The sequence below is a fragment of the Protopterus annectens genome, chromosome 5.part1 (assembly GCF_019279795.1).
Source record: "Protopterus annectens isolate FY-2018-M chromosome 5.part1, PAN1.0, whole genome shotgun sequence".
Classification (NCBI taxonomy): Eukaryota; Metazoa; Chordata; order Ceratodontiformes; family Protopteridae; genus Protopterus; species Protopterus annectens.
Genome location: NC_056736.1, coordinates 614,325,966 through 614,350,764, shown reverse-complemented (window position 1 = coordinate 614,350,764; position 24,799 = coordinate 614,325,966). Strand labels below are relative to the sequence as shown.

General features: G+C 38.2%; 1 protein-coding gene across 7 annotated transcripts in view; it reads left to right on the top strand.

Moving 5' to 3' along the window:
* Positions 1-24,799, top strand: part of FRY (FRY microtubule binding protein) — a 2,210,679-nt gene that overhangs the window by 1,736,691 nt on the left and 449,189 nt on the right. For all 7 annotated transcript variants that reach the window (XM_044073229.1, XM_044073230.1, XM_044073228.1 and 4 more), the window contains exon 38: positions 8,956-9,059. In XM_044073229.1, the coding sequence (XP_043929164.1) occupies positions 8,956-9,059 (104 nt within the window). The remainder of the gene's footprint in view (positions 1-8,955; positions 9,060-24,799) is intronic.

Genomic DNA, 24,799 nt, shown 5'->3' with positions numbered 1-24,799 from the left:
CCTGTACTTCATAAAAGTAGATACCAAACAGGAGAGGACCCAGGACTGAACCCTGTGGTACTCCACTTGTCACTGGTCTGAAGTCGGATTTGGAGTCTGCTACATTCACAGTGTGGGTTCTGTCAGTGAGCCAAATGGCAACCCATCTTGTGACATAAGGATTTATTCCTAGTTTAGTGAGTTTATCTATAATTCCAGAGTGGGGGATGATGTCAAAAGCCTTGGCAAGATCTAGATAGGCTGTGTGAACCACCTTACCCTCATCTACGGCTTTGGTGAGCACTTCAAAGAAGTCTATCTGGTTTAGGAGACCTGATCTGCCTTTTACAAAATCGAACTGGGTGGGGTCCAGAGTTTGGAGAATACCAATGTCATTGTTTATAAGTTCCATGATGATAGGTTCCATAGCCTTGCAGACCAGGCTTGTCAGGCTATTGGGGCGGTAGTTCCCGGGATCTGTGGTGCTCCCCTTTGTGGAGTGGGATGACTGTTGCTGTGCACCATTCAGTGGGCACAAAGCCTGAGGTAAGGCTATGATTGAACATTGTATTTAGGTGGGGTGCCAATTCATTCTGTAGTTCGTATAGAACACAGCTTGGGATGTTGTCAGGTCCCATGGATGCTGTGTTCTTGGCTTTGGAGAGTGTAGTTTTTACCTGTGTAGCCATGATTATAGGAACTTTGCATTCTTGCGGTATAGAGATGGGACCTTTAGGGGGTGAGAAGGGGGGTAAAGTTAGCACTGATCCTATCTGCCAGGATGTAGGCAATATCAGTTGTTTCTGTATATTTAGTGCCATTGTGCTGTAACTCAGAGCAGATCTGAGTGTTGCCATTGAGATTCTTGACATAGCTATAGAATGTTTTGTGGTTGTCTTTAGAATCAGTGGAGATTTTGCTTTCATAACTAGCTTTGGAGGATTTTATGAGGGATCTCAGCTTCTTACTGAGGCTGACCAGGGAGTTCGTCCAATCATGGGATTTTACTCTTTTTTGCAACAGTTTCTTTCTTCTGTTGTACAATTTGTTTATGGCATGGGACCATCAGACTGGCTGCCTTTTTTGGAGGATAGCATCTTGGTTCTGTTAGGGATTGCATGATCCATGCACTCATGTAAGTGCTTATAAAGTGCATTTGTGTGGGATTCAGCAGTCTTACCTCTATTGCCCATCTGCATGGGTGTCGTGAAGTTTGCCACTTCTGTCTTAGGAAGCATGAAGTTGGCTTTGGAGAATTTTTTTATGGTGGTTTCCCTAATGGGGGGTGGGGGCAGGATGTGGATGTCTAGGGTGATTAGCTTGTGGTCGGATCTGACCAATGAGGAATAGACCTCTGGTGTGGAACACCGGATGTCCATGTTGGTAATGACCAGATCTAGGATATTGCTGCCCCTGGTGGGGGATGTGGATAAGTTGATCCAAGGTGTTGGAATTTATGAATTCCAGAAAACATTGAGCAAAAGAGTTGGTACATGAGTAGTTTTCTCAGTTACTGGTGGGGTGGTTGAAATCGCCCATTATTAGGGTGTTAGGATGTACCGTAATATTTTCCAGTGTATCAAGAAATGAGGAGTGTGAATCCTGGGGCATGGTGGGGCATCCGGTCTTGCCCAGAGTTAGTTGCATTTGGATCATCTCGGATGCATTATGCTGAGCAACTAGCCTGGAGGTGTGGATATCCTTAATGAATATGGACATTCCTCTGCCTTTAGTGTTTTGGTCCAGGTTAGGTGGCCGAAAGGTGTGGTATGAATTATAGCCTGGTAATGCAGGGGTGCTCTCTGGAGCCTTGAACCAGGTCTCTGTCACTGCACAGATCGATGTTCTCCATTTTAAGGAGTGCCTTGAGTGAGTACATTTTGAGGTTTAGACTTCTAGCATTGAGTAGCATTACCCTCAGATTTTGCTTGCTTGTACCTGTTATGGTGGTGAATCTGTCATTTGAACCTTGCCTAAACAAAGTTGAGAAAAGCCTCTAAATGAAAAACCCCAGGCCTAGATGCAGTACCTAACTTTTGACTTAAAGTATTAACTGCTTTGCACGAGGATTTAGCTATCAGTAAGAAATATTTATATGTGCATCCCGAACACACACTACACTGGTTAACAACAGGAAAAACAATGCTCTTACTTAAGAGTGAACCTGAAAGCTACCCTAAGAATTACAGACCAATAACTTATCTTCCAACGACGTATAAACTATACACGGGAATTGATGCTGACAGAGTTTATAGTCATTTAGAAGAAAATTCAATTATGGCAGTAGAACAAAAGAGCAATAAAAGAAAGTCATATGGAACAAAGGATCATTTGTTGTTAAACATAGTTATAATGGAGAACTGTAAGAAGGGGAAGAATCTAAGTATGGCATGGATTGACTTAAAAAAAGCATTTGATCATGTCCCACATTCATGGATAAAAGAGTGCTTAAAAATGTATAAGATACACCCTACACTGATTGACTGCATTACAGACCACTTTGCAATTAAGCCATGATAAAGGACAGATTATTATCCCAGGGATAAAAATTCAGTGGGCGATAGTCCAGGGTGATTCTTTGTCACCGTTGCTATTCTGCCTTGCCATTAATCCATTAAGCTGTTTACTTAACAGCTTAGGCCATGGCTACAATCTGGCTCCTAGAAAACAACAAAGCCTAATGACTTCTCATCTTCTCTTTGTCAGTGATTGAAAACTGTATAGCTTATCAGATGAGGAACTGAAAGCACAGCTGTAGGTTGTTAAAACTTCCGCGGTGGTGCAGCGGTTAGCGTTGTCGCCTCACAGCAAGAGGTTCTCCCATTCAATTCTCGGCTGCAGTGCCTTCTGTGTGGAGTCTGCATGTCATCCTCGCGCTTGAGTGGCATTAAAGACATGCAGGTAGGTGTGAGCGTGAATGGGCATGTCTTCGTTGAAGGTTGGGCATCAGGCTGGCAACTCGGCACCGTAAAAATCCACTGCCAATCCTGAGTGAAGCGGAGTTCCGCTGTGGCGACCCCTAACCGGGAAAAACCGAAAGAAAGAAGAAGAAGAATTGAAATGTCATTTGATCTTGATAAATGTGCAAAAGTAACCTTTAAAAATGGAAAACTGCAGCACCAGGAAAACATCAGTTTGGGACAGGAATGTGATATAAAAGAACTTGAGCAAGAGGGAGTGTATAAATACTTGGGAATTGATGAAGGATCAGCAATAAAATATGAACAAATGCAAATAAAACTCAGTAAGGAGTACTTTAAAAGACTTAAATTAATCCTGAAAACAGCATTAACATCTAATAACAAGATCCAAGCTATAAATCAGTTTGCTCTTCCTGTCCTAACTTATAGTTTTGGAGTGACTGACTGACCCCAAAAAGTGTTGGATAGACTGGATATTAAAACAAGAAGGATGCTTCATGCTCACCAAATGATTTATAAAAATCAGTGTATACCAAGATTATATATTTCCCGTACTGAAGGCGGGATGGGCCTCCTTGAAATTGATTACATGTATATATCTGCAATCGTGGACTCCACACATATCTTCTGACCTCACAAGATCCAAATGTAGTGAAAGTTTTGAAACATGAAGAGAATAAATCTAAGATGACGTCTCTGTTTAATTTAGCAGAAGCATATCGACATCAAGCAGGAATGGAAGTCAAACCAGAAGAAGATAAAAACCAGGCAGCAACTGAATGTGCTGAAAAACAAAAGAAAGAAAATAAGGTGAAGGACCACATGAGAAGGCAAGAAATGTGGAAAAAAACAAATATATTTGCAAGTACAGAAAACTTCTGGAAGAGCCTCATATTGATCAATAATGAACGCAGGAATGGTTAAGGAGAGGTGAATTCACTTCAAGAAATGAAAGGTTAATACTGGCAGCCCAAGATAGTGGGCTATGTACATACTGGTTTACAAAGTCCATTGAACATGTGGGAGAAACAGACATATGTAGGTTTTGTAAAACTGAATTGGAAACAGTCACACACCTTTTTGCTGGTTGCGACGCACTAATGGCAGAGGGACTGTATACTGAAAGGCATAATAATGTGACGAGACTGTTACACTGGAGATTGTGCAAACATTATGGTATCGAAGTGGCTGAAAAACACTGGAAACATGAGACACAAAGGATCACAGAAAATTATGAAGTTTATATCAGTTGGGATCATCCAATACCAACAGTTCAAAAGGTAGATGCTAGAAAACCAGATATAGTGGTCAAAGAAAAGAAGACAAAAGTAGCATTGATCATTGAAATCGCCACATCTAATGACTACAATGTCTTGCGTACAGAGAGAAACAAAGTCATAAAATACCTTGATCTGCAGGCAGAAACAAGAGCCATGTGTAAGAAAGATACCCAGACAGTTCCAATAGTAGGCGCAACTAGTCATACAAAAAAGAATTTACAATCATATTTAGATATGTTACCAATTCATGTAACATCATACGAACTGCAGAAGGAGTCATTACTGGGCACATTGCGGGTGCTGCGAAGAGCACTTTTGGATAACATCAAAGAGTGAAGCAATACTAATTTCATGATCTTTAATCATACTTTGACTTAGGAATGGGGTCCATTCCCATCATGGTATTAGAAACCCAATAGACTTGGAGAAATTAAAATCTATTAGTATAGTGTCATACCATCAGACAGAATGCTATTAGTATAGTGCCATGCTATCACACACACTACTGTTAGTATAGTGCCATACCGTCATACACAGTGCTATTATTATAGTGCCATATCATCATACACAGTACTATTAGTATAGTGCCATACATTCACGCACAGTACTATTAGTATAGTACCGTACCTTCACACACAGTACTATTAGAATATTTCCATGCCATCACACACAGTACTATTAGTATAGTGCCATACTTTCACACACAGTACTGTTAGTATAGTACCATACCTTCACACACAGTACTGTTAGTATAGTTCCATGCCATCACACACAGTACTATTAGTATAGTGCCATACCTTCATGCACAGTACTATTAATATAGTACCATACCTTCTCACACAGTACTATTAGTATAGTGCCAGATCATCATACACAGTACTATTAGTATAGTGCCATGCCATCATACACAGTAATATTAGCATAGTTCCATACCATCATACACAGTACTATTAGTATAGTGCCATGACATCATACACAGTAATATTAGCATAGTTCCATACCATTAGACACAGTACCATCAGTATTGTGCCATACCATCAGAGAAAGTTCTATTAGTATAATGCCATACCATCACAGACAGCATTATTAGTAAAGTGCCATACCATCGTACAGAGTACTATTAATATAGTTCCATACCATAATACTCAGTACTATAGGTATAGTGCCATGCCATCGCACACACAGTTCTATTCATATAATGCCATACGCCATCATACACAGTACGATTTCATGCTTATTGATGGCATGTAGACATTGTTTTGAAGAGACTAGTGAACACGTAACTGATTTGCCAGTCTCCCCACTGTATGTTGAATTGTATACTTTTATTTTTGTACCGACAAGAGGAAGATTTTGTCATTTATCCATTCTGCAGTTTCTTGTTGCTAACTGGTGTCCTAATAAGGAAGTCCAGACCACTTGGGAATTCATTCTGGCAGTATTCTATGTATCACTTGCTGCAAGAATTCATTATTCAACTGTTTCAATCATCGTCATCATCATCAACCCCCTTTCTTCCCATATTTCTACATGAGGTTGGGTTGTCATGTTAACTGTTGCCATCTCTCTCGATTCAGTGCCACATTCCTGCCTTTTTTGACACTCATGCCTGAATGTCACAGATCTTCTCTCACACAATCCATCCACTTCTTTGCTAGATGCCCTCATTTCCTCCTACCTTCTTCCTGTCCCAAATCATGTTCACCAGATTATCCTCTGCTTTTCTGCACATGTGCCCAAACCACTGTAATCTGTTCTCTTTGACCTTTTCTACAGTTGGAGCTACTTTGGCTTCTGCTCTGATGTCCTCATTTCTTCATCTGTCCCATAATATGCATCCTACCACCCATCTCAGGTACTTCATCTCCATGACCTCTAGCATCCTCATCTGCTCTGCCTTTACTGACCAGGTTCCTGTACCATACAGTAGTACTAGTCGCACCACTGTTTTGTAAACATTACTTTGAAGTTTCTTTGGCATTCTTCTATCATACACTATACATGATACTCTATGCTAGTTGGCTGTTGCTCCTCTGACTCTAGCTTTGACCTCTTCATTCAGACTTCCCTTCTTATCAGCCACCATTCCCAGATACTTGAAGCTGTTAACCTGTTCCACTGTCTTCCCATCTATCTTGATTCTCAGCTTCTTCTGATTTCCCCAGTTTGCTGCCATTACCACTGTCTTATTTGTACTTAGTGCTTTCAGTTTTGCATTCCACATTACTTTTAGTATGTTGAAGTTCTTGCTCACAGTCTGCTTGTAAAGCCATATTGTCTGTATACAGTAACTTTGTTGATCTCCCCCTCTGACCTGTTTGCTAATGTAGTCCATCACCAGTATGAACAGCAGTGGGCTCAGAGCTCAACCCTGATGTACACCTACTCCCACTGGGAACCCCTATGTGAGACCGAACATTGTTCATACTTGAGTCACTGGGTCCTTGGACATAGCCTGCACTAAGTCTGTCAATTTTTCTGAGACTTGGAACCACTGCAGTACTGACCATATCGGCTTTCTTGGGACCTTTTCATATGCTTACTCCAAGTCTAGGAATGCCCAGTTGGACTCCTTCCTTATCTCTAGCTTCTTAACTATTTGTCTCACTGCAAACATTGGGTCAGTTTTGTTGCATCCTGATTTGAATCCAAATTGCTCAGCTCCCATCTTACTTTCTACTATACTACGTATCCATTTATCAAACACCCTGTCCAGAACTTTCATGCAATCTGACAGGAATTTGATTCCTCTGTGCTGCCCACAGTGGTGAATATCCCCTTTATTATTGTACACTGGCACAAGTATGCTTGTTCTCCAGTCATATGGAATATGCCTTTCTCTCCACAATGCTATGAGCACCTTCAGGAGCCATTTGTCCCTTATCGCACCCAGCATCTTTATCATATCTGTTGTGACATCATCTGAGCTTGCTGCTTACCTTACTTCATTTTCCTTAGTGCTATTCTTATTTTTCTAGGTTCCTCTTCTTCTTTCATTGTAGGCTGTGTCAGGGGCAGTACAACTTCTATGGTGTTTTCTTCATTTATAAGCTGCAGGAAGTACTCCTTCCATCTGCCTTTGATGTCTTGTAGACTGGTGAGCATCAGGTTGTTGCTGGCATCCCTTATGAAGGGGGTCTAACTATTTTCTTTATCTTTCTGTCTTTGCCTTGTAACCTGATATAGTTTCTTTGTGTCACCTACTGTGTTACTTTCCAGAACTTGGTAGAATGCCCTCGATGCCCTTTTCTTTGCTTTTGCAACTCCTTTCTTAGCCAACCAGTATTCTTTCCTAGGCTGGTCTGTCTTTTCTATCTCCCACTTTTTCCTCCACTCCTTCTTCCTTTTGATGACTTCCTGGACTTCTGCATTTCACCACCAGTTTTCCTTATGTACCATAGTTCTATACCTGGTTCAACCATATATCTGTATTGCAGTCCTCACACATGCTGTTTTCAGGTGCTGCCATTCTTCTTCAACTCCATCTATTGCCTCCTCTTCATGGGGTCCTAGAGCCCTGAATAACTCCTTGAACTGTTGAACCTTCTCTCAAGCCAACTTCCAGATCTTTAGCTTGGTCTCTGTAGACTGTAGAGCCTTCTCCATCCACTGCTTCCAGCTGACTGGTTGCCAGAATCAGCTGCTTGCAACTAATTGTGACAGCCACAGGTTTATGCTGTGGGCTGACTGCTTCAATGGGAATGACTTTGCAATCACTGAGTCTACCCCAGTGCCCTCTCTTTACTAAGAGGAAGTCTATCTGAGTTGCATGTTGGCCACTCTTGTATGTGATCTTGTGGCTGTCGGTGAACCTACACTGACTGTAGTAATTCTTAGCTCATGTTTTGCAGGTTGATTGGTTGTACATCCAGCTTTCACCCAACAGATGGCTGGCCAGTAGCTTACTGACCCAGGGCTGCTGGGCTTTATGGTGTGCACACACTGGCCAATAGGGGCACATACAACCCTTCCACCATTAGCATGGGTCCTGGGCGTAGGTTAGAGTGGGCCAGGTCCTCAACCCATTTATCACTGGTAAATACCCTTGCCAATTTTGGTGACATTAATCAACCTTACCAAATCACCTAGAGCCATATTTTACACTGTCAAGTGGCTAGCCCTGCCACAGTGGTCAGTCTGAGATCTGTGCTCTCCTTTCTTGAGGATACATGCCCAAAGCAGTTGGTCTGTACAAATCTTCCCCCTGTATGGCACCAGTTAGCATCTGTGCTGCTGCCCACAGCTCCATTCATTGGTGAGTTTAAGATGGAAACAGCATGTTTTTTGAGGAAGTGGGAAGAACCCACAGAGACACAGTGAGAACATACAAACTCCAAAAAGGGATTGGCCAGAGGTCAGGATTGAATCTTGTACCTTGTGTATGTACCAACTGGTCTCTTTCAATGGCAATGTATTTTTTGTTTATTTACATTTTGTTTATTGAAATAAAATCAGATCAGTATCATGTTTTCAATTGTAAGTGATTAAAGAATATTCAAAGCTCTGGCGATAGCTAACAACAACACCTCAGGCTGGAAACGATGTGTTACAAGCTGCTATTACTCTACATATTTGTAATTTGGGATGAAACTATGGTGTTGAAGGCACTCTGCCTAATGCTCCAGTAAGCACTGATACCACATACTGATTGGGCATTGTTGCTTAATTACTACGTGTTTTAAGTATGTTCCGCATGAGATATACTGCAGCATATGAATAGAATTAAATCTGTCCACAGAAAGTAATAAGCATTTTTGTTTCTAATTATAATTCAGGTGCAATATCGCTGTCATTTTCATGACAGACATGGTGGTGGATCACAGTGTGAGTGAAGACTGGGCTCTACACCTTCCGCTGCTGCTTCATGCTTTGTTGTTGGGTAAGAATGAGTGTGTCACATTGTAGACAAACCGACCTTTGATTTTTCGGGGATTTTGCCAGAATCAGCTAGTACGGGATTCATAAGAAAGATCTGCATGTTGTAAATTCCTGAAAGTTCTTTGTCAGTTTTTGCTATTCCAAATTGTTTTAAGTAACACTGAGACATAACTGTCATTTTGTTTACAGTATATTTTGCAAATTATTAGGAATTAATGCTGATTTGAACTCTGCTGTAATATATATCATAATAAAATGCGTATAAGCTTTTAGCCATGCTATACAGATGTAATGCAGGATTCTAAAAGAAAGCCAACCCTAATGTGCTGAGGCCATCTACATGTTACAGTGAACAGCTAAGAGGTGGGACAGCAGTAGCTCAGAGGCTTCTGTTCTGTAATGTACATTACCTTTTCCTTCAGGTAATGTTTAATGGCGCAGGATGGATATGACTGACATTTGTCTAGTTGTTCACTTAACACCTGATTCTCTTCCACCTAGAGCAAAGCACCTTGGCGTACTTTGCACATCAGCAGGTTACACAAGCCTAGATAAATAATGGTGCGTTATACTACCATAAAGGGGAGGGGTACCGCCTTACTCTTCAGCATTAGCATACATTATAGGGGGAGTATTTATACAGTGCTGCTTACTGTATTCCATGGTAGATCAACACTGGGTAGCAGTCTGTGACTGGCCAAAATTAGCCAAACGGATTTTATAACTGAAGGATATAAAAAAATAATGTAATTTGTAGCAGTGTGACAGCACATCTAGACAATGTTAAATAAAAGTCTGTTACAAATGTTATAAAAAAACCTGCTCCGATTTGGTGTTCTCTTGTATAGGTAAGAGCAATGAATGTAGTCTGGAGCGGTTTCACTGTAGTCATGATAGTCGCTATAAAAAAGTATGTGAGGTCTTATCCTATTGTCACATGTACATACACTCTAGTAATTAAGTAAAACAAAGGAACAGTAGTGCAGGTGTTAAAATAACTGGATAGGTCTCCTTTCTGAAACCCACACTCCAAATGGTTCCAGGGTAATTTCTAGTATTTTCATAGGAGTCAGACCTTCTGGAACATAACCCTTAGGCCAGAAATTTCTACCCCAGCAACTAATTAGAACAACGGAGCTAGACTGCAGAGGTAAGAGAATCATTCTTTAGGCTTCAGCTCCAAACCACTGGTGCACCCACCCCAGCTGGCCTTAAGTCACTTTTCCCATTTTCCTGAATGTCAAACCTACTGGGATTCAGTTGTGATTCCAAAGATAGATGTTTCAAACTACTCCAGTAACTAAATTTATAAAAAGTCTTGGTTTGACGGTGTTCGAATGTTTTCCATCCATAAACATTACTGTCTGCACATTCAAATGAAATCACCTCATTCTATTAATACATTTTAGTTCCATTTATTTTCTTACAATTTCATGTGTTCTGCAATGCGGGATAACACCCAGTCTGAACAAGAAGCTGTAGGCATTCTTGTTATACCTTTCTAGGTATTTACTTTGCCGATGTTGCTCTTATGGTGGATGTTGCCTTACATAATGGTAAAACCTCCTTTTTTCTGCAGTAGTTAACATTCTCACCTTTGGTCACTGGTTATTGGGAAACACAGATATAAAGTGTAGGCAGAGCTAAGAAGCTACTAAAACTAAAATCCAACCTCTGCCCTCGTAGATACAACAGCAGCTCTCAGTCCGAAGTCATCATCGCAATAAATAATGCAGTAAATCCAAAATAAGTTTTTATTCCAAACCAATAGAAACGTTGAGTTTTTTTGTCCTATTACATAAAGGACTTCATCAGAAATGAATTAAAAAGACATCCCAGCCTCATATATAAATAAACCTCAATTAATTAAGTAATAAAAAATCAAATGGTTATTACTCTAGTTACATATTTAAAAATACAGTAACATAAACCACATTTACATGAATAATCAAATACATGAATGAATTATGAAAACAAAAAAAAATGTAAAAATAAACATTATAAAACATAGCAGTATAGTCCCTTGAAATACTTTAAAAATGAAGTTGAAATTAAAATGTTTCATACTCAAGAAGTTTAAAGTGTTGCAGACCTGAGCTTCGAAACAGGGGTAATAGAGATCAATTCATATAAACCTGGATCTCTATTAGCTTGTAGTGACAGTTGTCAAAACAACTCTCTATATTCACTAACCACCTTTAGGATTTCTGTGAACTTGTTCTAAAACGTAAAATTTAAATTGGCTGTTCATACATTTTCTTGAATGTTTAGCTAGGGAATTAGTTTCAGCATTGTTAGGAATATCATATATGTGTTCATAAAGACATTTCTTCAGGGCTCTTTCTGTTTTTCCTACATAGAAAGAGCCACAAACACCACATATACAGACATAAACCACCCCTAAACTATTACCATTAAATAACACTGTTGAACCCTATTCCAAATGGCAATATTGTTTACATCACTATTACCTATATATGGACACTGTTTACATGTGCCACATTTGTAGGTGCCAGTTTTAGTAGTGTTTGGCTTATTGTACACATTTTCATGGGACTTGTATAAATCCTGGAAACTTCTACTTTTCTAATATATAAACCTAGCGGGTGTATTAAAAACTTTGAGTTCCAGGAAGTTGTCCAAAATATTCCAATATTTAGAAATAATGCTTTTAATAGTTTTCTAATCCTTATTGTATTCTAAACAGTTAGGGGAGGAAAATGCATTTGCTGTCCTCTGTACCAAGGGTGAAGAACCAACCCATGTAAATTGAGGTTGGTTTCTTTCATTACCCCCTAAAATAGGAACATATTAATCCCCCCAGCCAGAAACAACTTCAGTAATGATGATTTTGAGGATAAACTGGATATCTTCTCTGCAACAACATGCTCTTTGAGATGTCACATTCAGTAATGAAATCGGTAAACACAGAGGTCATTCAAGCAGCTCTAACTAGTTGCCCCTTAATATCCCATTTTGAGAAAAGGGGTTCTCACTACTAAAATTTAAAAATGTATTACTATACATAGGCTTATGGTGTTTATTAGAAATGAATCTCCCCATTTCACTGTTCTTAGAAATCAAAATATTTAAATAGTGGAACTGGATGTCAAATATTTCATAAGTACATTAAAAAAATATGTGCTTTGTAAATAATCAATAAATTCAATGAGCTGGTCATGGGGCCCTATCCAAAGAACACAAATGTCATCCAAAAACCTAGTGTAAAGGTTACAAAATCTAAAATATGGAGAATTAATCATACCCATGCAAATAGGACTAAATTGAGCAAAGATGGGGACCATGATGCACCCATTGCTACCCCACTGTTCTCTTTAAAAATTTCCCCTTCAAAAATACAAAATTATATTTTAAAACTAATTCTATAAAATTGCAAATAATGTGACATTCTGCCTGGGTTAAAAATCACAACCACTAAGGGCCTCCTCAAACCAAATTAAGCCTAAATCATGTAGTATTACAGTAAAGAGATCCATAACATGAATCGTGGCAAATAATACATCATCATTATAAGGGGCTTGGTTAATCCTATACAAAAAAGGTCCATGAATCATAACATATATGTGTTTTAAGTTCGTAAAAAGGTTTTAACTTCCGATCAATACATACTGCCAGTGGGTAACTATCAAATGCAGGGGGGGGGGGTCAATATTTTTATGGACTTTGGGGATACCAAACACAGACGGGATATGAGGATGCTTATTACTAAGAAAGTCAAAAGTAGCTGAGTCAATAACTTTTGTGTCAGTAAATCATACAGCATTAAATTAGTCTTCTGGTAGGAGATGTGAACTTCATTTCTAGACACAGAAGAATATATGTCACCCTGATATAAAACATTAGGTATCCTACCAGAGTAATCTATAGAGTCCATGATCATCAGTCCACCCCCTTTGACGGGTTCATAATACAGAGTTCAGAATTATGAGTTAAGTCATCTAATGCTCTTTTCTCATCTTTGGAGAGGTTAAAATCTCCTGCATTTATGTTTAGCCAAATTACACAATTCCAATTCCACAAAGCATTCAAAGTTCTGTAAAATAGGGGGCAATGGGGGGATTAAAAGTATGCTTTTTCTGTAGCCTGTGCTGATTACTCAGAACAGAAAAAACAAACAAAGAAAGGGAGAAGGGATTGGCATAATGGTTAAGGTGTTCACCTTACAGGCACAAGGTACAGGGTTCCATTCTCACATGGGGTAATTGGCTAGGCTTAAAAAATGTCCCACAAGGGCAGTTAGCCTAGTACTAATCTATGAACCTATGAACATATTTTCCAATTTCTCCTTAGAAATAATTTAAAATCCATAAGTGTCCTACTCAAATTGAAATTCCCTGATGGCACAAAAGAAAGATCTTTTTAAAAATAGTAAAATGAGTGGTATTCACCACAGCATTACTATACTTAAGTACTTTAAAATTGTCCTACTCAAAATAATGCCATAATGAGGGTGTTGGAACAAACAACCAGGAATAGTTACTGTCTTCCTTTTCCTCTGTCCTTCTTCCTCTGCTTGGATTTGTTTGAGAATCCCTACGTTGCTCAATGGTTTGTTGCAACCTGTTGGAGTGCCATAGAAGAAAGTTGAAAGAGTCCGTGAGATCCATGTTATAACCAGAATTATCACTGTAATTGACAAAGAAAGCCTCAGGGTTAAAATTAGAATTAGTATTGATATTATTAGAGTTAATAATCGATGTGACGTTTTCATGCTCTATCGTACTTCTCTTTCTGCATTACCTACTTTCTAGCGTAACCTTTCTATTACTCCTTATCCTTCTAGTGTTCCTTCTCTATATTCTTACACTAACTTTTATGTATCCCAAACATTGACTGAAATTTACTACCGAAGTCTCTTGTCAAAAAGTGTATATAGTTTTTACGACATATTACCTATTCTGTAATATATTTTTCATGCGTTATTATGTAGCATACATATTAGGAATTCTCTTCTATCTTTTGTATAATATATGTTCAACTTTATTGCTTCCCTTATATTTGCTTATTTTCTTTTTTTATTGTATCCACAAATTGTACTCCTGGGTGACTGTTTTAGTTTTTGTAACCAATGTTGATTTGCAGTTCTGTTTAAATTGTACTGTGGAACTTTTCTCCCCTTGCCTCCGCTGAAACTGGGCTTGTACCCAGTTGGACTTTCCCGATAAACAAAGGTCAAATAAATAAATAATTGTGCTGTCATAAGTGCAAAAACTATCTTAACAGAAAAATTTTTGATGGCAAAGGATACACTTTTTTTAGTGTCATAATCCTTCCTATCTCTACACAACCTAGCAACTTTACAGTTCTAGGATAAACTACATTTGTTGTCAATCTCCTCAGTAATAAGGTGAAATGTGTTTTATACTCATCCACAGTAAATAGCAAGTCATTCTGTATCCCACTGTTAAAAACTTCAATGTCAATAAGTAAATTTTGCATTTAGTGTTTGTTGTTTTCAATAATAGACTACATACGCTCCAGTTCCCATCGATCAAACATATTCATAAGTTCCAAATGGAACTCACTCCCTTGCACAACATTGTTAGGGTATTTAAAAACTGCAAAGCCTTAGGAACCTATTTCCTAGAGATACATTCCCTAAGGAAAGTGTTATCAAGACATAAATACCAGTATTTAAATATCACATGCTTAAATTAATTGATATCAGAAAAAGATAGGGTGTCTGCATTCTGCTCGTTAGAACTAAAGCTAAAGTCACTGTTTAACCACATATGTAAATCACCTAGAGCTTTATGTTGTCACCTAGAAATGTCCATTCTAGCATCGTCTCCCAAAATATGTGAAGGACTGTCAGATAATCCGTTATGGACTTCCGAAACCAAAACTGTTGAAGCTGCCAGCAAATACGAATTCTTGGCTGCATGTCTGCCATTAAACAGTACTTCCTGGTTACAAGGTACAGTTGAAACATCCATGAGCTGCTGGGAACCAGTAGAAAACAAGGGTATAGACTGATGCAGCAGACAAACCAATAGCATGAGCTTACCTACTAACACACTTGGTGCCCTGGCAGAAATTCCATCGCTCGGAACATCAATCCTAACAGCTGACATAGCGAAAGTCACCAAATAAATACTGGAAAACACAGAAATAAGGTGTAGGCAAGCTAAAGAGCTACTAAATCCAAAAAACAGCTTCTGTTACTGTTACTCCAGTTACGTATTTAAAGAGATAGTAGCATATTTAAAGAGACAGTAACATAAATAAACCACATGTACATGAATAATCAAGCAATTACATAAAGTATCAAAACAAAACAATTTAAAAATAAACATTGTAAAACTAGCATTATCGTCTCTTGAAATACTTTAAAACCTGTTGGTTATTGGTTGGGTGCGTAACAGTCTGCAGACTAATCACCTTGTATTTACCTTTGAGCATATAAAAGCTTGAAAACTGATACATTACAAAAAATATACTGCTTGTAACCAACTTTTTTTTCCGTGACTAAAATCTTGTTTCTTTCATCTACAGTTTTGTGCTAACTGCAGCATACCCAAACCATACAGGCAATGCTTCTATGGCTAAAGCTGAAGGTCTAACCTCACCCCAGGCTAAAGACAGATAATACTGTTCTAACACTCATTTAATCTGCCAGCCTTCTTGGAGACATGGCAAAGTCTGACCCATTTATTACATTTCCCATAGCCGATCTAACAACAGCCCACTACTCACTCCCTTCTACCAAATTCACCATTATCAACAGACATCTCAAATGCTATGATTTAGACACACCACCAAGATATTTTCCCTATGTTTAACCTTACTTCACCTAGATTTAATGATTTTCTTAGTAAACCTAGACCTGCTAGTGTATATATACTGTTAAATAGCTGAACGAAGTATGTATAATTGCCTTATCATAGTTATATAGGACTACTATCAAAAGATCTTCTATTCTAAAAAATAAGAAAGTCCTCCTGTTCCTTGTTCTCTGATATGATTTTAAAACCTGTGCTGTTCTTCTAATGTGCAGACTTATAAGATGTATGCTTCCTTGGGGTCTACTTCAGTAGACCGACAGCCCACTTAACCGACAAGCAAAATATCGACACCAGAAGACCAACAGTACAGAATGCCAAAATAGCGACATGGCATTTCACCGACAAGTTCCCCACATGCAGCAGCTGCCTAGTGGAGTCCAGTAAGTCTTGCCTGTAAGTTTAAACAGTGAGATCGTGATACAGTGAGGATCAGAAAATATGCCCTTTCCTGACTGTAGTGCGATCTCGGAGTTGGTATATATAAGTAGGGGGGTGTGGGGGGGTGCAGCCCCCCACAAGAGTACAGTAGGGTATATTGTAGTTTTTGTAGGTATTTGTTGTTATGTATAAGTTTATTTTTTTTATGTAGGTACTGGGTAGGTTAATGGGATGGGTGAGTTACATGGGTAATGGCGTTATGGGATGTTGCGGTGTAGTGGTATATGTGTAATTTGCAGGTACATTATTGTTTATGTTTTAGTTGTGATAGTTTAGTTTATGAGTGTTATTTTGTGTAGTAGTGTGTAAGACTGCTTGGTGTGGTTTGCTTTGATGTTTCTGTTTGAGTTTTGTGAGTCGGTGTTATGGTGTTCGGTAATGTGGACTGTCAGTATTGTGTGGTTTCGGTGTTTTGGTGTCGGCGTTTTGGCTGCCGGGTTTGTGGTGTGTCGGTGTAGTGTAGGGGATCCCTTCCTAGGTCTGTGCTTGCCTAGCTTTCCCCACACCATGTGATGCAAATGTTGTTCTTTGCTTAATACTTCTGCTTGCTGGAGGAAATAAAAAATGGGGTTTGCAACAATGTTTGGGTTATAAAAAATTCACTAAAAATCCCTTCTCATACCTGTACACTTGGCTTGCTGAGTTAATATTTTTGCTCTCATCCTGTCTGTTTGTCTTGGATTTGTCATGTTATACATGATGGTGCTTTGCTCGAATTTCAAGACTCAATAAAGTGAGACCCAAAAACTATAAAAAATGTAAATATGATTTAAAAAAAGCAGTGAATCGTTGCAGTTACACATTAAAAACATTTTTTCTCTAGGTGGAACAGTACCCTCTGCACCCCCGAATATGTGGGGAGGCTGCATCACCACAGACCTACTGTTTATACACTGATTCCAAGATTGCTACACCTCAGAGAGGGAAGAATGCTTTGAGATGTGGCAGTTTCAAACTTGGTGTACATTTCCTCCCAGTCACATTTAATTTTTTGCTATTTTGAGTTTTGCTGTTCTGAGGGGGTGCCCTTGCTTTCAACTTTCAGGACGTACTTATCCAACAATACTGCTTTGATAAACCAGAAATTGAATTTCTCCAAGTGCAGAAGCAATTGCTTACTTTCTTTGCTCTCTGGTCCTTCTCTTCTATACTGCTGTAGTCAGTAGACTGAGATTGCAATTTGGTTTAGAGAATAAGTGCTTCAGTTCTGATTTGTCCTCCAGTCATAAGCTGCAGTGGGCTGATTCTTGTAGGTAGGGTCATCTCCTTTCCAATACGAGGATGTTCCATTGTGCATCACATAAAAAAGCAGTCTGCCTGTGTTGTCTTCAGTTATTTCTTGCCATATGCCTATCCATATTTTGATGAAGAAATTTGTATGATCCAAAAATAAGTGTCCTGTTGGGGGAATTTTCTTGTTTTCTGGTGCACATCTGTTTAGTTATCTTGTGCCTGTTTTTTGCTTTGCTAGTGAAATTTCCAAGCTATGGACATATACCAGGACAAATTTTTCAAACAGAGGACTAAGCTGGGAAATTAAGGTCCAGTCCACAAAGTCACAGATTTTTAGACTTCCATATTACTCAGAAAGTTGGGAATCACATGATGGAGCATGGGTACACTATGGGCAATGCTTCCTCTAGGGCACCTGCTGAGGAGTCACTCAAAGCAGCATCTATGGCTAAAATTCCAGCCACTCCCAGAAGATGGAAAAGGGGAACTGCTAAATGCTGCTCTAAACAAGAATTTCTTATTCAGAGCACCATTCCAAGAAATTATAAAGAAATTCGAAGAAAAAGGAAAGCCTGTGGAAACAGCTATTTTCATTCCCCATCTCCAGTTATAAATTATACTTTTGATAGAAGTCTGGGTCTTTATACAGCCATCACACCAAAGGCCAGCAAGCCAAGTATAAAAATGCATTTAAAAAAAACTGTAGTAGAAGAAGAAAGGCAAGTCAGGTAGTTGTGCTTGAAATAGCCTAGCTAGCCCTGCTAACCAGTCATGACTTAACCAGAAACTCCTCTACCCTCTTCATGAACCAGCCCCCACCGACCACTCACTTAGGCAGCAGATTAAGCCAGTTCAGAGGTGCCAAGGCAAGTAAAATATCTGTCAATTGGGTTATGAATGTCATCACTCAGGGCTACAAAACAGAGGTCATATCAGACTTTCTAGATGGCTGCACACTGATCAATAGCTTAATTTCAGTTCACCTAGTGGGAAAAACTGAGAAATAAGAGCTAATAATTTTGCCAGCCTGTGTAAAATTCAATTACTCCCTGGATTCCAGCAAAGAACAAGAAATGTAAAGAACCTGAAAGAAAATTATCTAGAAAGCTTGAAGAGAAAACACCGACAGGGAAGAATCATGCAGCTGTTTAGCAAAAAAGACATTCATTCTTCAGCTTTGGTAGAAGATATGACTTCCAGTAATTTAGAGGAAAATAAATCAAATGTACTCAGAAGTGGTTAAAATAAATTAAATAGCTTTGGTGCAAGAGAGATGGCTTCCAGTAATTTAGAGGAAAATAAATCAAATATACTCAGAGGTGGTTAAAATAAATTAAACATTGAAGGAGTATACCAACTCAGTAACAAAAGGCTGGAAAAACTAAAAGAAGCTTTAACTACCAATTCAGGTGAACTGATAAAACTGCAAAAATCAGAAGCTGAAATGAAGAAAAGGATGGCTAAGTATGCAACTTCTCAAGAAGCGCTGTTTCAAAACATGGTAGAGTTTAAAGACAGAACATGCAGAGAAAACCTAAGGTTTTCTGCGGTACCAAAGAAAATGGAAGGAACAGACAATATTCATGTTATGAAAGTACAAATAAACAACTGGACTTGTATTCCATAGCAGGAATCATTAATTAATAGGGCAGATTGAATGTATCCTCTGCACCTGACCACGAGAAAGCAGCCAAGACATGTATAAGTAAAGATGCAATCATGCCAGCAGAGTTAATTCTGACAAAACTGTGCAGAAGGGAAAAGTACTGAAAATTCAAGACAGCAGAGTGTTTGAAGAAAATAATTATTCACTGTACCCCAGAGAGAGAGAGAGAAAGAAGAAAATTTATACTAGCAGTCAGGGAATGTTGAGAGGCAGGTGTTAGATGCAAGCTGCTGTATCCAGCTGTCTTCAGAATACTTTTACCTGGAGGATCAAATACATTTTTTGATGCAGAACAGGCTAAGTAGGAAATACAAAAGTTTATCGAACAAAAAAGTGAACCCTCAAAAAGAAAGGGACTCTGCTTCTCAGAAAGAGACTCTGCTTTTCATTCTTCTGATAATAAACCTCAGAGTTAGACTTTGCCAGTAAAACCTTCTCCAGTATTTCAAAGGAAAATGCTTGAGAGACAGAAAAAAGCACAAGAGTTGGCTAGAAGAAACAAGAGTACCTTGGACTTGAACAAGAGTCTGGTGTTGGGAGATGGAGATGTAGAGAAGAAAACCAGCAACATTGAAATTAGTGAATAAATGTCAGATTCTAAAGCAACAATCACATTTGTGAAATATGTCTTTACATGAAAACATATCTGCAAAGGATTGGACTTTTGCTGACTTTGTTAAACTTGTGGCTGGGCTGTAAAGCATATGTCCCACTTTATGTCATTAATGTTTAGAAGAACACTAAAAGAAAAACAGTAACTGTATTTAATACATTTTTTGTTCTTCATAGCACTTGTGGAAAACATTTCATGCTATAAACTGCATGTTATATAGCAAAGCAGTTTTGTGTAGTATATAGTCAACAATATTTTAAATGTGAAGTGGGGGGAGTATTTTTAGTGACTGCTGTATTTGATAAATATATTAAAGTAAACAACTATTTTAGGTTTAAGAAATACATGCTTTAAAATATAACGAGATGAAAGGCTGGTCAAAAAGCCATTTTAAGTTAATATGATGTGATCTTGGGCTGCTGAGGTGTGGGTAGGGGTGTAAAAGTGCACTGTTTATATTATATGTAGTGTTGAGATGTTTTTTCTCATTTTTGCAATAAATGTCTGGATTAATGCCTTTGGCAGAATCTATAAACACGTGTTTTTGTAAGCAAGTATCATTGAAAAATAAGACAAAATGATGAAAGCCATGAGAAATGCTAATATTCTTGCATGTGCAAGAATATTAAGCTTGATTTTTCCATTAACACATGTTCAGTGGGAGTCAAAAAGTCAGGAGTTGAAATCAATTCTACAGTCTATTCTCTTCTGGTGTGAAATTGACAAGTTCCTTTCATGCATTCTCAAGAATTGTTAGCTTTTTTTCACTCATTGTTGACTGTGTTTCCATGGAGACAAGCTGTCTGAAGATACAAGGAATTAATTTTGAATCTTTATTTTTATTTCTAAAGTTCTAAACCATAAGCATTTTTGTGCTTATCAAGGCAAACACAGATTTTTTCCACAGATATAATGAGAAGATAACTAAACATAAAACTATTTCTTACCTTACTGATTGTTTTTATTGGAGCACTGATGGTATCTGATCCAACCCGCTCCATTCACTCTTGCTATGCTCAGGCTCACTCCACTCCCCTACCCTACCCCCATTCTCACCCATCCCCTCTTTCAATACTTTTAAACCTAAGTAAACCACACCCCTTACCAAACTCACCAGTCATCACTCTCCCCTCACCCTTCCACATCCCTCCCACCACAAGAATCTTACATTCAATCTCTTCCAATCAACACTGTTCTCACAGCTCTATAACCATCACCACATCACAGTTCAACTCTCACTTTATCAACTCTATCACCTCCATCCTAGACAGCAAACAAAATCTACCACTCACGGTCCCCTCCCCTACCACTGAGAATGCAGCCTTTCTACTTTAAACCCATTCAAACTACTTACATAAAAAATGCTAAGTAAACTAAAACCCTGCTGTCTTGCTGCTGACCAACTACCCAGTGAATTCCTAAAAGTAGCTGCTCCATCCATCGCCTACCCCATATCTATCCTAATCAGTCACTTTATCACCAAACAATAAGTGATTCACCTCTGGAAAATTTCTCACATTATTACACTTCACAAAGGCTACCCCTCTAGAGATATCTCAAACTACTGATCAATTGACATCCTCTCTCCCATAGCCAAACAATAATAACCTTTACTGATATTATTCATCGCCTCAAAAATGAAGGTCAACTATTCTCAGTAATTTTCCTTGATATGTCAAAAGCCTTTGACACTGTATGCTACCAACAGCTACTCAACAAACTTGCAGCATACAATCTCAATTCATCATCCCTAACATGGTTTCACAGCCATCTGTCAAACCATCAACAGGCTACTAAATGGGAGAACAAACTCTCCCCGCTACTACCAGTATCCACTGGTGTACTCCAAGGATCTATACTTGGTCTCCTCCTCTTGTTTACTAACAACCTAAATTCTACCACTCAACTTGCTACTGTCATCCAATATGCCTAGGATTCCTCTCTTATCTGCTCACCCCCCCCCCAAGAACTTCAACACAAAATACAGAACTCTTTCCAGGACATTGAAAATTACCTCTCCAACCATCAACTCATCCTAAAACCAAACAAGACTAAGTTAATGATTTTCACAAACAAATCATTCAAGCTCAGCTCACTACCTCTTTCTATTTACTCCTCTAATGGAATAAAAATTGAACCTACAAATCTGACGAAACTCCTAGGAGTTACAATAGATGACAGACTAAAATTTGATAAACATATCTCCCTAACAATCAAAAAAGTCCATACCAAACTTGGCGCACTTTATAGGACCAAACCATACCTTACACACCAAGCCAGACTAGCCACAGCTTGATCTCACTTACTGTCTACCCTCCTGTACTGCTGACATATTTTCACCAACCTATGTAAGGCTGACCTTAATTACCTAGAGTCCTGCTATAACAAAATAACTAAGTTTGCCACCAATCATCCCCATAAAGCTCATCATTGCTCCATTCTTCAGCAACTCGACTGGCTAGAACCTCCCAACCTGTTAACACTAAACCAACTTACCTTTGCCCACAAAGTCATACACAACCCCAGTAACTGCTCTGCATTTTCAAGCCTGGTCCAACCTAACTTTAACTGGAGGTCCCTTGGGTCTTCCAACAGACTAATGCTAAAAGTTACCCAATCTCACAACTATCATGGTGACTCCCTCTATTCCAATGAAATAGCTAAAGACTGGGATGCTCTTCCTCAGCACACCCAAAACAATACCAACATTTCCTCATTTAAAAAAAAGCCTAAAAATAATATCTCAGTAGCAACTGTCTCTGCCCAAGTATTTTTCCTGGCTAATTTATTTTTCCTATTACTTCAAAACTCTCTTCTCACGTACCTCTCTTCAGCACCTTTAAGCAGCCAGTGCTTATACCCCATGTTCTTTTAACTGATTTGTTTATTTTTTGATAGAGTTATGATTATTCCAGTTATCTCTGCATTATGTTGTACTATATGTTTTCATGACTATTTGTTTCTTAAGAATTTTTAATAGCATTTTTGTTAATATTTGTGTTCATGACTACTTGTTTTCTTAACAAATTGTTATTGTACTGGAGCTTTTCTCCCTAGGTCTCCCCTGAAAATGGGCTGTTCAACCCAGTTGGACACTACCCTGTTAACAAATATAAATAAATAAATAAGGCAGAAATGTCTTCAGAAGTGGGATAAAATGAAAATGTAGTTTAACAATAGAGTAGAAATGAAAGTGATATGGTTAAGAAGTAACAGGAATTATTTTGTGGGGCTGATAAAGGTTAAGGTATTGTAAAATAAGAGGAATCTCACAGAAGGAGGATCAGTACAACTGCAGAGTGCTAAACAGAAAATGAAGAAGAATCTGGATAATATGCATTAGTTTAGAAAGATTGCTGTTAAACAACTATTTTTGATAATAACTCCAGAGCATATAAACTTTTAGCTCAGTAACTTAGGTGACAGAAAGTAGAAAGGGTTATCACCAAACTTAGGCAGCCTATAACAAAAAATTTAAAAAAAAAGCATAGATCCTGTAGAGATATTATAGATAATTCAGAATGTTAATGAAAATTTCTGAACAAGAGAAATGTGGAAATCAAGAAAGAGTACAAATGGAAATATTTATAGAATACTTAATTATCCCAAGGTTAGAGGTAGATGAGGCTCACCAATTCAAGTAAAGATAGAAGGAGATGAGATAAAAACAGTGAGGCATAATCAATCAGCATCAAAGTCTCCTGGATCAAATGGTATTTCTGTGGAAATTTGAAGGTTAGTAGGGAAGAAAGTCATAAAGATCTGGAAGGTTCTTTTTAACATTATTTTAAAAGGAAGGGAAGCACCAATATCTTGGAAGAAAGCTGTGGTGTCTGTAAAACCTAAAGACGGAAAAGTAAAAAAATCAGGCTCAGTTTCATATAGATCCATTTCAATTGTAAACCATGATTGTAAAGTGTTTATGTCTCCATTAGCTAAAAGAATAGCAAACGTTACCATATTGATAGATATGGATCAGTGTGGTTTTGTGGAGGGAGGCAAACTTTTCATAAGATTAATAAAACAATGATGATCCAGACAGAAGCAGAATGTAAGAAAATACACTGCTGTTGGTGGGTCTTGATGCAGAGAAAGAATTCAACAGGATAAGCTGGGATTTTATGAGTAGGGCAGCAGAAGCACTTGCATTATCTGATACAAAAATAAGCTTATTTAGGATACATGAAGGATTGGAAGCAATAATTAAAGTATGAGGGTTCCTCTCTGACTAGTTTTGTCTTAATAGAGGAACCAGACAGGGTGTCCTCTTTCCCCTTTGTTATTTGCTTTATATTTAGAGCCATTTTCAAGGAAAATAAGGGACTCAGAAATTCAAGGACATAATCGGTAAGGGACTCAGAAATTCAAGGATAATATCGGTATGGTAATCAGGAAATGTTGGCTGTTTGTAGATGATATTATTTTGCACCTACTAAATCCAGAAAGAGGACATCTTGGTGTTGTGGGTCATTTTGAGACAATTTCAAGTCTTTTCGGGATATAAAATTAATGAAGATAAAATGAAGGCTATCGCCATAAATTATGTACGCACACAAAAATTGGTTCAGCAATGCCCATATTTATGGGGACATGATGAAATCAAGTATTTAGGAGTATGGATTAAAAAGGTTTCTGTTCTGGCAGCTAAGGTTAGTGGGGACAGACTAAACAAAAATAATACAAAAACTGAGAAACTGGAAGTTCTTAGTTATGGATATGGACAGTAAGATACAAGCAGTAAAAATGTCTTTAATTCCTTTAGTTTTATATACAGGTCATTTATATTTTTACCAACCAAAGTAAAAGTGAAGGACAATAATTACTAAACAGCTGAAGGAATTTATCTTGGAGGGGAAGAGGGCAAGAGTTAAGTAGAATAAAATGATCCTTCCAATAGAACAACATGGTTTAGGATTGGCTGATTTCAAGGGATATTTTATGCCTATACAATTAAGGCTCATATACATAACACAAGCAGATGTTTA